Source organism: Exophiala aquamarina (assembly GCF_000709125.1).
Source record: "Exophiala aquamarina CBS 119918 chromosome Unknown aczIA-supercont1.4, whole genome shotgun sequence".
Taxonomy (NCBI): Eukaryota; Fungi; Ascomycota; class Eurotiomycetes; order Chaetothyriales; family Herpotrichiellaceae; genus Exophiala; species Exophiala aquamarina.
The window spans coordinates 2,749,456-2,761,871 of NW_013550584.1; the positions used below are offsets into that span (position 1 = coordinate 2,749,456).

Consider the following 12,416-nt stretch of genomic DNA (forward strand, 5'->3'; position numbering starts at 1 on the left):
TTACCGTCCCCCACTTCCTTGACTATCTGGTCGTTCATCCACCCCCACGCTCTTTTCGCTCTTGTTCCTCTTCCAAAACGCAAGATTTAGTTTTAGCTTGCTCCGCCGTCGGCCCACGGATCTCGAGCTGCCTTTTCGGTCCCGGTTGCCAGACTCGTCGACCTCACCATTACTGAGTATTGTGGCATGAACATCAAGCTTGCTGCTCTCGCGACTGGTGATGCTGTTGCTTCCCATACTGAAGCTAGGCTGCATGATTGGACTTCCGGGTGATAGAGGTGCACTCGCAGCACGATTCCGTATCGCCTGGAAGCTGCTTCTGATCCGTGGATAGCTCTCACTCTTCTCCGAAGCATAACTTGAGGCTTCGGTACTTTGGACGGGTGTCAAGGTATCATTACCGCTGCCGCACCTCAGCGTTGCATTCGTAACTTCTTCACTCTGAGTCTGCCTCGCATCATCAGCGCCAACAACTATAGGATTCTGGTGCTCCGTATTACCTGTCGGAGCTGGAGCGCTGGCTCTCGCATCGGCGTGAGGGGCAGTATAGTTTCGCTGCGGATTAAACGTTCGCACCGGTTCATCCTGGTCAGATGTCGCAAAATTGAACTTTGACAACGCCTCTGCCGAGGATTCTCGGTCCTTCTCATCTTGTAATAAACCCTTGGGCAAGGCTTCGACGCCAGCCCGCATTGAGACTGCATTGTCTCTCCTAGTGTCATTCAGGCTTTGTTCTGACTCGTCTGACATATCAGGTTTAGTGGATGTCAGCCTCGGTGTGCTCGAAGAATCAAGGCCCTGCTCTCCGTCAAACGCAGAAAGTCTCGAGATATGCTCGCCATTAACGAGAGCTGACTTTCTCCGACTCTCCACAATTGAATTGGCCTTGGCTGAAGACGATCTGGTGGGAGTGGTGTTGTCGCCTGAAACTGGGATAGCCGCAACTGCCGCCAAGGTCGAGCCTCTTGGGTGATCCTGTGCTGTTTGTGTCCCGCTCCCACGACCTCTCCCCCTCTCAGTGTGGTCTTCAGCCCTTTCATTATCTGGAGTGTTTGCACGCTCTCGCAAAGGTGACGATGCGAGAAGGCTGTGATCCGGCGTGGACTTGCGGCCAACTGGACTCTGGGTCCTGGGACTAACAGCACCACTGTCAGTCAAGCCTCCACCCTGCTTGTGCAAGACCTGCAGCCTCTTCTCGTGTTCCGCTCTAGTAAACCAGACCCCTTTATTCGTCAAGATCTCGTCTGCGGCAAAGCGCATGGCTGGGATGATATCGGCCACATTGGCAAAGAGTGGATGGGCGAAGATTGTCATGAACCCAATCTGGCCATTAGCCAGTTTGAGCATGTTGCCTAATTCTGGTGGACCACCGAACAATGTGGTCTCCATACCGACAGCTGATTCCATCTCTCCTTGATGTGCAAATTCCTTCTGCAGTAGATGAGTCCATTTTTCAGCCACCAACCATGGCCGTGCCTGGATAAGTCAGTCTCTGGGTTCTTTAGGTGATGATTAAATAGATTACTTACAACATTACTGATATCGGCGCATTTGATCAGTAAGCCGCAGGTCAGCGTCCTGGCCCATTCGATGTCTTTCGGAGCCCAACCATCGGTATCTCCACTCTGGTGAATCTTCTCTTGCAGGTTACCCAGCTTTCCCATGTAGTCTGCATGTACTCCCATATCGGTAGCTAATATAGTGTCAATCATAAGTTTGCGGAGTACCTTATGTTGAAAAGCAGCGGGCCAGTGTCGTCTTAGAATTTGTGAATAAGCCGCGCAATGGAATGCCTCTAGCACCGACTGGTCGTTGTATAGCTGGGCGAGAGGAGCATTCAACTTGACCAAGAACATATTGTTCACACCAGGATGACCGACGTCATGACCTATAGCAGAAATCAGGAGACTGAGGGCTTCAAATGGGCCAACAAGGCGTGCAATGGGTGACTTCTTGTTCGCGTAGGGGGCAGGTCCGGCCCCTTCAGGATATGGTGGGAGCGCACCGATGGCTACTAGGAAATAGAAGACTGATTGAAGGACGTCCACGGCGTGTCTGAAGTTGTGATAAAGGACAAACGAATTATAAGCCACTCGACAACCTTGCATAAAGTGAAGCAAGTCCGCTATACAAAGACTTGGTCAATTCCAGTCATCGAGAGAAAGTAAGTGAGATTTACCTTGATCCAATCGCCAGTGTTCTGCTGCTTCCATCTTGAGAGCATGGTTGAGTATGTAGTAACCTGCATAAACTAGTTCGTCCTCGGTGAAATCGTGGCCACAAAAATCCCATCTGCCGATTGCTTCTGCGACAACCTCTTTCCGACGATCTTGGATGTAGAGATTGCGGTGCTGATAGTCTTCGATGATATTTTGTGGTTCACAGATGCCCTTCAAGAGTTTCTTGACCATAGCTTCCCGAAGATAAGCATATGGTTTTTCATCCTCAACGCCCACCCAGGACTGCTTACGACCTCTGCGGGACATTGCCATGAAGCCAGCTTGCTCCTTCTTGGCACTCTTGTAAATGCGATATGCATGAACGGTCAGGCCCATGATCCCCGCTTTATCTAGCGGGCTCTTGACCACATCGAGGGCACCGGCATCGAGACATTGGAGCATCAGCTGAGCATCGATTATGTCCGAGTTGTCTCTGATTTCCACCGCGGTGGACTCTTGACCAAGCGGGGCTCTGGAGATGCTGCTCGGATGTAGATGATCCGTAGCGTGGTTGTGATCGTAAGAATCCTTTCTCTTCGGCTGGACAATGGCAACAGGTATAATGAGCTTAACTCCCTCCTCAACTTGAAGATCGGAAGCTATCCGCGACAGCAGTTGAAGACCGTAGGATTCGTCGGACTCGGAGGAGAAGGTGATCTCTCGACGAAGAAGGTTCGGCGAGGGGAGAGGGGAATCGGAGGCCGGGTTGAACTTGTTGCGTGATGAGCGCAGGTGTTCTACCTTTGACTCAGAGCCGATGTCAAAACAAGCGAGAATTGGGGTACAGTCGAGCTTGACCTGGTCATGAAGCTCTGACAGCTTGGTGGAGAAAGCTCTACCGGAGGAGCAAACGTAAACTGGTCGATGCACATGTCAGCTTCTCCATCAGCAGCAAAAGTCGTGGACTGTGGAAGATGGGCCCACCTTGATTGAAAACGGTCAAAAAGGCATTGACGTTGGTTTGTAGGTCGTGTGGGAGGTCGGAGAATTCTCCTTGAGAGCCGCTTCTCTGCGGTGTGCTGGGAGACAGCCCCTCCCTCGAGATCCATCGCTCAGTGTTGAATCGCTCGTCGATGTAGATGACTCGACAAGCGCTTGGATCCATGGCTGGAGGTATGCAGCGGATGAAAGAGACAAGGCACTCTTGCTTCGTCTGGGACCTTACTGGCCCATTCTGCAACCTGATCAAGGTCGATCGACGGAGTGTTGAAGAGCAATATTGGTGGTGTGCGTGCGCTATTCTCGTCGACGTGCGATGGCAAAAGCAGAGTCGGCGAATGTAGTGCGGTTATGGCAGAAGCATGGCGCGGATTGCGCAGTGATGGAGGGAGGGTGCAGATCAGTCGGGTTATATCGAAGGCGCGAGTGCAAGAGAGGAGGTTTGGGCGGCCACAATGACTGGAATACAAGTCCGTTTGTATATTGCCAACGAGCAATTCAGGCCGGTGTCGCGGAATGGATGGAGGAAGTTGAGAAACAGAGGTGCGCAGATTTGGAGTGGTGGACGGTAGCTGTCAAGATTGTCGAGTCGTCGGATAGGCGCAGGTGTCGAGAGGGAGAGGAAGTGGATGGTGGTGGTGGTGGTGGTGGTGGTGGTGGTGGTGGTGGTTACAAGCTTGCAGGTGCAGGGTTGGTGAAGCACGGCTGCACAGCAGAAGCGGCGAGCGGCTGAGGAGGAGCAGGAAAGGTAGCAATGGCGCTGTTGCTGTTGTTGGACAACTAACACTGGCAGGATTCGTACCTTGCTATAGTATCTCAAACACCGTGGTAGAGTCGAAAGGGAAAAGAGGGCAAGGTTTCTGGGGAGGTCGGGAGGTTAGTTAGCGGTGATATTGGTGGCAGTGGTGGTGATTAGTGAGTGGTAGTGCATGCCCACTAGTAGTCATAGTAATAGTAATGGCAGGAAAGACAGCTACGAGTACGAGTCTACCACCCGACCTGGCTGGCCATACGAGTACAAGGGAGACAGTATCCCTACGAAGTACCACCTGAGGTAAGAGGCAAGGTAAGGTCAGGTCAGGTAGGCAATGGGGACCGCTGCGTCTAAAAAGTCCAAGAGTGCAAGAAGCGAAGAGGGCTTGTTAGACCGAGCAGGAACGGGCAATGGTCTGCTCTGCTTTCCTTCTCTCAGTCTTCTCTGCGCGGGCTGGGGCGATGGGCTCCTTGGAGGGGGCCAGGGGGCTTCGTTCTTAGTGGCACTATGCGCATTGTAGGCTGCTTAGAGGCGTTCGAATGCGGAGCAGGAGCCAATGAGGGGAGTCTCAAACCCCAAGCGCACGGCAAGTCCTTCTTGATCAGTTCAAGTGCGATTTCTCCTGGGAATGCCTGAAGCCTGATCATGATGGAGCATGGAGTCGTGGACTCATGGGTCGTGGCCCAGGGAACATGTTTGGAACGCTTCTTAGCCCTTCTTCCCGCCAACTCCAGCCATCCACCCACTCACAGTCACTGCCTGCGGCCTGAGGGGCCCGCTTTCCACCCAGCCGTGGACCATCAGTCAGTCATCAACTTGGACTGACTGATGTTCCCGTTCCCCTCCTGGGTGCCTCCCCACCCCAACGAGTCTTGACTCTTCCGTCATCTTTCTAGAGCCTGAGGGGGCCCCCATTGACGATCCCCAAGGCCCTAAGGTCCATCAACCTCTTCCACGGCCCTTCTAGAAGCACCCCCCTCCCGCACTTGCCGAACCCAATTGATCCCATGGGCCATCATTCACATCGGGAGTGCTTGGTGCGAACCGAGCAAACTCATCGAACCTTGTGATGCTGTAGCAATAGTAAATCCGTGAACACATGGTTGTGACCATTATTCATGCATTCATTCTATTTCCCCCCCTGGTCGCCGCCCTGGTACTTTCTGTCGTTTCCGTCCACATCCACATCCCATCTCCTGTGTCGTCACATGGACCCTTGGTTTCCCTGTTGCATCCGGAATTTTTCGCAGAGGCCAGGTGACCTGACCGCCAGATCCAAACCCTATCAAAAATTACTATAAGTCACCCGCTGCTTTCGGCCATGCACAAGACCAATCTAGTTCACTAGTACGCTCCATTGGTGGTGATATCCCTCTATCTGTGACGTTCTCCGTACCTCGCTACATGTCGATCAGGCGCCATCCCACTGTACATTGTCGATCTCCAGTCGATGGATCGACATCCGCCCTCCAAATCCATCACCATATTGTTTTGCCCATTATCGCCAAAGCCCAGTTTGAACGTCTCGCATCCCAAACCTTGTCTCAACTTCTGTTTCCATTGCTCTGCCCTGCTGATTGTCTCCACTCATTAAGCGTTATCTATCTAGCTCCCACACAAGATCATCGCACAAGCCTGGAATCCTCAAACAGGCCGACACCCCGATGCACTTTCCAATACCTTCCCTTCTGCATGCATGACCCCTGTGTGCTATGCCGGTATACTGAGCCTGTTCAGGTCAATCCACTTCAGTCCCCGGGCCCTAACATGGCTTCGTCACCGTCACGGAGCAAGTTCCATTTCTAGCGTTCAAGACTAGCCGCCTGTTTGAATCTCTTAGCCAGACCTTCTGATGGGCTCTCAGGGTTGGAAAGCTCGCTGTCTGATTCTAGCGACCAAGGACGCTTCAAGGACCGCTCACCATATGAATCGAGTATCGCCGTCAATGTTCCCCAGCCTTCTGTCTGAGTCAGATGAGCTGCATCCACCTGGTCACCTGTAGTTGCCACTTTGCACAGGATTTTCTCCTCAACCTACAAAATCATCCAGGTCAGATAAATATCACGGAGGGACATGGGACCTACCTCGGTGAATATCCCCATCCCACGAAGATAGCATAGGAGATGGAAGTCTGAGATTGCCTCGAGCTTTTTCGAACTGAGTTGCTTGGCCACGTCTTTGGGATCCTGTCCTTCTGCTACCGCTTCTCGATTCTCGACGGGAAACTGGCTGTTCTTGAACAGTGGAGATGGTTGAATAGGCATACCTGCCGTCAGCGACACCAGTAAATACTCAACGGGGAAACTGGGCTTGGCATTTTCCTGCACATTAGCACCGTATTCATTGATACGTCGATAGAAAACCTCGGGGATGTATCGCGTCCGGGACCCAGTTATCTCATCATCCTCTGATTGAACCAGCATCACAGTTGGGTCTGCCGAAGGCTCAACAATATCCGCTCGCACCATTTCAACAGCTGCGTTCGACGCCTGATATGCATTGATAGTGATGCTTTCATCTTGATCGCCAGTGACAACACACGTGACAAACCGAGATCCAAACCGTCCTGTTTCGCTCCATTTCGAAGGTGTAGGGTATTGTGCTTGAAGCCGCGCTGCAAATGCGATCTCTAAAGATGGCAAAAAGTAAGAATCAATATGACGGCGGCAAAGAGCCTGTCCAGTCTCGTTGTCTGGAGGCATCAGGTCGGTGTAGATGACTCCCACGCGCTCGAGACCACAAGCTCCAGCCACAGCGTCAACATCCTTTTCGTTCAGCCATTCGAGTAACGTCAAGCCGTCAATTTCACAGACTTGTGGAGGCTCATAGACAGCTTCAACCACAACTTTGGTTCCGAGGGGTACCTCTGGGTATTCCTCGTAACGCCCATAAAGAAATCCGAGTCGTTGACCGCCCGACTTTCGCCAAAAGTCGATCAATTTGTCCACCATGTTAGGCGAGGCAAACTCCACATGGTCCACCATTCGAAATTCTTGTGGGTGTAACGTGATGGCGCCCGGCTGGCACTTGGTACAAATACCTTCAGGCCAAGGTGGATGGCCCGAGGGGCAGTTCTTCTTCACTCGATAATACGGCTCCGAAAGTGGTGGCATATATGAACTCTTGAGTTCAGGCTTATTCGTCGCCGAATTGATCTTCCTCAGGTATCCATGAAATGACAAATGTTTGATCTTTCTCTCAGCCAAGTAATTCTTGTCGTAAGGTTCCAGTGGCTGACAGTAGTCACACATGCCCTTGGGACCATGTCGACACATCTTCTGATCTCGCGGTCTAGATATCTTGCCATCGAGTTTGTCCAAACGATCATCGAGAGGAGACTGCTTGATAACTTCCCAAGGTTTTCGTATTAGAGTAGGAGATGTGACTGCGGGGGCGGTAATGGGGACCGAGACATCGGGGAGGGCAATGGTTCCGTTGAGGCGGCGTGCAGGTGGAGGTGAGGCGTCGTTGACGTGGCTCGCATGGCCGTTTGAGAGGTTCTTTACCTCGGAATATCCTAGGTATAACTTATCCCCATGTCTGATTCGTAGATTAGTCCCAATAGGTCCAGGGCGTCACAGGTCTGGGATCTATCTATACGCACTTTAGATTAACTTGGTGCAGCTCAACTCCAGGGAGATCCTTCAAGCGTCTCTCACGCTCAGGGTCTGGTTTCGAGCTCACGGGCTTATTGCTGAGTACTATAGAGGCGGCATCGGTATCTGGAGGAAGTTGATCAAGGATCTGTTTGGTCTGGTGAGTAAGATGTCAAGCTCCAAGAGATGTCCACGTACCAGAGAAGTCAAGGAGGAGAAGTGTGCGGTGGGCTCAACATTCAGTCGAAACTGACCCCATTTCGATTCAAATCTTAACAACATGGCGCCTGTATGATGGCAGATACGGAGAGTACTTCAGATGGAGAGTCAAGCAAATGGGCTGGGGTTTTGGTAGTGGAAGGGCTGTGATGGTCGTCTCCGTTGGGTTGGACACTTGAGCCTTGACACAGCGGTCACCAGTCACGAGGAGGAGTGCTGGAAAGCAAAAGAATATAATGGCGACTCATGGAGCGAGAAGGTCAATACTCAGCCAATACCTGGTGAGATATCTAACGAATGAGGCTCTGGACGAAACGGTGCCTAGAAAGGTGGCTGCGGCAATCCAGATCACAAACTCCGTAACGGTGATACTGATGGTGGTGGTGCCTTCTCCAACATCATCCAACGCAGGCCGACGTTCTTGCGTCATACAAGCATTTCACCAGTCGCTACACCTTCCAAGTCAAGGCTTGTCATGTGATCTGGGACACTGTTCAGAGGCAGCCTATCAATGGCAGCAGCCTTCTTGTCACACTATGTACAAGTACTGCACTGGCAGGATTCAAAATTCCCTCTGTGACTTGGCTCAATTACGTATTACTGATGCTACCTAGTAAGTAGACGTGCGGGGGATGTGAAGAGGCCCGTCAAATATTCTGTGCTCATACTTTCGGTTTCATTTCCCGGAAATCCAAACTCCCTCGCTTCGCAGACTACATATCCTGATGCAGCGTTTTGGTGTCTGATCCTGACGCACTCTGTTGGTGCGTCGCTCCATTTAAGAACCATTATTGTAAAGTTCTCCCAGTCTCTTTTCCAGCATCCTTCGGCCTTCCAATGTTCTCCACACCTCTTCTCGTGGTGCTCCCTTCACAATGTCCCACGCCAGCAGTTTTTCAGTGACCTTGGTCAAGTCCTCTTGCTTTCGCTCCCAGTCTTTATCTTGTCGGATGTGCACACCTGAAGTCACCACCACGAGCGGGACCTTTGGATCTTGTATGTTTCTTGCACTAACCACTTCGTTCTTCGTCAATGTATCTGCGATCAAGTTTTCTTGCAACTTGTTCTTGATGAATTTTCCACCTTGGTAAGACGACTTGCCGAAGACTCGGTCTTCTTTGGTGCGCCCTTTGAATAGTGCACCAGCCAGTCGATCAAGTCCTAGCGGTGAGATGATCCCACGGCCCCAGAGCACGAAACCTCGACCTGGGCTTGCGATTTTGTAGAGTAGATCCTCGTGTAGCCCGTCGATGAACATCATGCCTGCGATGGCACGCGGGTGCCGAGCAGAAAACACCCGACTGTAAATACTGCCAATGCCTGCAGAGACCAAGATCCATGGTCCCTCCTCGCCAGCAACGGCGAGAGCCTCCGAGATTGCATCGGCAGACATTCCAGCAGAATGTGGGGATGGCGCGTTATCAGACCACGCCAATCCTGGCCGATCCCAGTAGCAGTAGCGGGGGATGGTACCATTCTGATAGGCATCGTAAACCCATTCCTCAAAAGAATCCTCAACTGGCATGTATCCACCTTCCAGGAGGACTGTAGGGTTGGGTTTGCCCTTGTGGGTGTACGTCTGGTTGCCAACACATGCAAAGTGGACTTGATACTTGTCACCATCCACCAGGTAACGACGGCCTGGAGGGGACAGCGTTGCATCGCGGGAACGTAGAACCAAGGTTGCCGTGAGAAGGACCGTGATGATGACGTAGATCACCATGAAGAAGGTAGCCGTGAAGACAGCACACCACTCCCTTAGGGACCGACGTGTTTCGTGGCGTCCAGTGAGACGTTGTTCCTCCTCAGCCTTGCCCCATTTCACAGCTCTGTTTGCTACAACATTGTAGAAGGCGATAAGGGCGGCCCACACCACTGAGGCTATCCCAATCCATCCTTCTTCCAGTCTGATGCGCGCCGCGGCCAGGATAATGATCATGTCGATGAGGAGGAGGACCGATATTGCCATGCTGAGAATACTCATTGCGGTTGACGGCACAGCAAAAAACAGTAGAGCTATCAGGATGTTGCCGATGGTGAGGGTGGTGTATGAGACATCAAAGAAACCTGACCCCCTCGAGTACATCTTCGGAGGGCTCACGAAGAGAGATATGAAGAGTATGACCCACCACAGGCAGGTGATTACAAGGAAAAGGACTTCGAACCACCGCAATGCTCGAACTCCCCACAAATTGTATGGAGAGACCTATGGATTTGGGTTAATCTAAGGAGACGTTGCAGAATCTATGGATGGGGAGCTCACAGCAGGGTCATCTGGACTCAAATATCCAGCACTTTGACCGTGGCGAGGCAACAGCCTGGTCCGTTCAGTTGCATCTTCAGAGCGTCGACTCGGTTGGCTGTGTGAAGATGTTGCGCTCGGTTCTTCTGCTTCGTCTTCATGATGCTCCTGTTGGTCTTCATGATCCTCACCATTCGTCTTGCTTCCCCAGAGAGACCCCATAGTCGGCGAGGTGGTCTTATCAGGTGCGGATGGATCAAAGGCCAATTCGAAACAAAACCCCGCAACTAAATAGCCCTTGTAGCGACGTTCGATAGCCTTTCTACAGCTAAATCTATGAGAAGAAGCTTAGACGAAATGTGATGGAATTCATAAACAAAAACTAAAGAGCTCTTTCTGTGGTTTAGGTCGGGAGAGTTGAGGAAGAGTGAGGCACAGCAAATAAATGGACCGACGTCATCACCTGGCCGTGCGTTTTGTGTTGTGGGGCACACCATCGACGTCGCTGTCACCGCGGCGGCGCAGGAAGATGAAAGCCAATAACCAACAATGAACTCTAAAAGGATTACTGCGGTCAGCGCCCTCCGACAAAAGCTGAAAGCAGGTGTACTGCCTTGTGATCGGCAGCCAGACCTTCGAAACAGTCAATCCTTTCCTTCCAAGGTCCTCAGTCTGGTGAATACAGTCGCCTTGTGCGTGCCATACTAAGTCAAGTGCCGCAAGTGGCCCGCGAGTGGCGATCTGCCTCATGCTTGCAGCTGCAGTCTAGGCTGGTCTTTAACCGGGGGCGGTCGACTTTAGCTAAAGGCCAAGCCTAGGACAGCCCTGTGCCGATCCCCGTCACCCTTGAAGTTTGAAGCTCCCAGGGGGGCCAGGGCCAGGCGGCTTGGCTTCCGGGTTTCCCAATCCAATAGAATAGCCGACCGAGCGAACCCCTCCAGCCTCGGGCTTCGGGGGAGACCAGAGATGAGAGCCCATGAGAACCAAACACATTGCCAGCCCTGCCACAACTCCCACTCTCAATCCCGCCGTGCCAGCCTTGCATTGACCACATCGCACTGGAGTCTGGAACGCCCCCTCTTGTTCTGATCTCTACGGAGGCTCTGTCCTACCAACAAACAATGAGTGATCTTCAGAGATCATTCGCCAAAACCCATCTCTCCAAGCTCCCACCAGAGCCACCACCAATTTTGAACGAGGACGATGAGCTTCAGGACCAATTGGCTGGTCTCCGTGCCAGTTCACCCAACGATTCGTCCTCCTCGGCCTCTTCAGCCTCTTCGACCGGGACGATCGTACCTTCCGCAAGTCAAAACCTGTTTGAGAAACCCAGAGGCTCAGCCATCAAGTCCCGATCAGCTCCTCTTCCATGGGATGATTTCTTTGCCCAGGACCTCACCTTTGAGCGTCAGACCTCGTTGGAGACCATTCGTCATCACGCCTATCTCACGCCCCCTTCTTCCAAGGGCCCTCTCATAGTCACACATCACGGGGCAGGGTCGTCGGGGTTATCGTTCGCTGCCTTCACAGCAGAACTATTGAAGCTCTTACCGAACGCTGGTGTTTTGTCTCTGGATGCCCGCGGCCATGGCCTCACATCTATCACGCCGGCTGGATCAGTCTCAGGGGGCTCGGGAGCACCACAAACCCTCGATCTGAGCCTAAAGACCCTGGCAGAAGATCTATCATTCATCGTCGAAGCGGTCAAAGCACCCATGAAATGGGCAACTCTGCCCGACATCGTCCTCATCGGCCACAGCCTTGGCGGCGCCGTCGTGACTGAGGTTGCACACCAACGGCTCCTGGGAAGCTCACTCTTGGCTTATGGCGTCCTCGACGTCGTCGAAGGCTCCGCCATGGACGCCCTACAAAGCATGGACACATATCTGTCCACGCGCCCCAAATCGTTCCCGTCCCTAGCCTCCGGGATCGAATGGCACACGCGGTCGCGCACGATCCGTAACACGACCTCCGCGCGCGTCTCCGTGCCCTCTCTGCTCACGGAGTCCGCCGACTCAAAGACCTGGACATGGCGGACGGACCTGGCCGCGACAAAGCCCTTCTGGGAAGACTGGTTCGTGGGCTTGTCGAAGAAATTCCTCGAGTCCCGCGGCGGAAAGCTGCTCCTCTTGGCCGGCACCGATCGCCTCGACAAGGAGCTCATGATCGGCCAGATGCAGGGCAAGTACCAGCTGCAAGTGTTCCCTGAGGCCGGCCATTTCCTGCACGAGGACCAGCCTGCCAGGACGGCTACGGTTGTCTGTGATTTCTACAGGCGCAATGATAGGACTGCGTTTGTCATGCCGCCCAAGGTCGATGATTTGATTCGTCAGGGGAAACTGAAGCCTCCACCTCTGCCAGGAGCGTCTCGGTCATGACTCCTATGATGTTTATTTTGTCTTGGATGATGGAGCACAATTCTCTTTGTAAACTATGACGATAAGCGC

General features: G+C 52.6%; 4 protein-coding genes across 4 annotated transcripts; 1 reads left to right on the forward strand and 3 right to left on the reverse strand.

Annotated features, from left to right (window-relative positions):
* A1O9_06089 (uncharacterized protein) lies at nt 1–3,324 on the reverse strand (the record flags this gene model as incomplete). Its single annotated transcript, XM_013405299.1, has 4 exons — nt 1–1,476; nt 1,530–2,125; nt 2,180–3,076; nt 3,144–3,324. The coding sequence occupies 4 exons, from the start codon at nt 3,322–3,324 to the stop codon at nt 1–3; spliced, it is 3,150 nt and encodes a 1,049-aa protein (XP_013260753.1).
* Nucleotides 3,325–5,714: 2,390 nt separating this feature from the next.
* Nucleotides 5,715–7,790, reverse strand: A1O9_06090 (nuclear protein localization protein 4; the record flags this gene model as incomplete). Its single annotated transcript, XM_013405300.1, has 4 exons — nt 5,715–5,945; nt 5,997–7,452; nt 7,517–7,656; nt 7,707–7,790. The coding sequence occupies 4 exons, from the start codon at nt 7,788–7,790 to the stop codon at nt 5,715–5,717; spliced, it is 1,911 nt and encodes a 636-aa protein (XP_013260754.1).
* Nucleotides 7,791–8,505: 715 nt separating this feature from the next.
* On the reverse strand, nt 8,506–10,191 carry A1O9_06091 (uncharacterized protein; the record flags this gene model as incomplete). Its single annotated transcript, XM_013405301.1, has 2 exons — nt 8,506–9,933; nt 9,991–10,191. 2 exons carry the CDS (start codon nt 10,189–10,191, stop codon nt 8,506–8,508), a joined length of 1,629 nt encoding a protein of 542 aa, XP_013260755.1.
* An 899-nt stretch (nt 10,192–11,090) lies between these two features.
* On the forward strand, nt 11,091–12,347 carry A1O9_06092 (protein phosphatase methylesterase 1; the record flags this gene model as incomplete). Its single annotated transcript, XM_013405302.1, has 1 exon — nt 11,091–12,347. The coding sequence occupies one exon, from the start codon at nt 11,091–11,093 to the stop codon at nt 12,345–12,347; it is 1,257 nt and encodes a 418-aa protein (XP_013260756.1).
* Nucleotides 12,348–12,416: the final 69 nt, after the last annotated feature.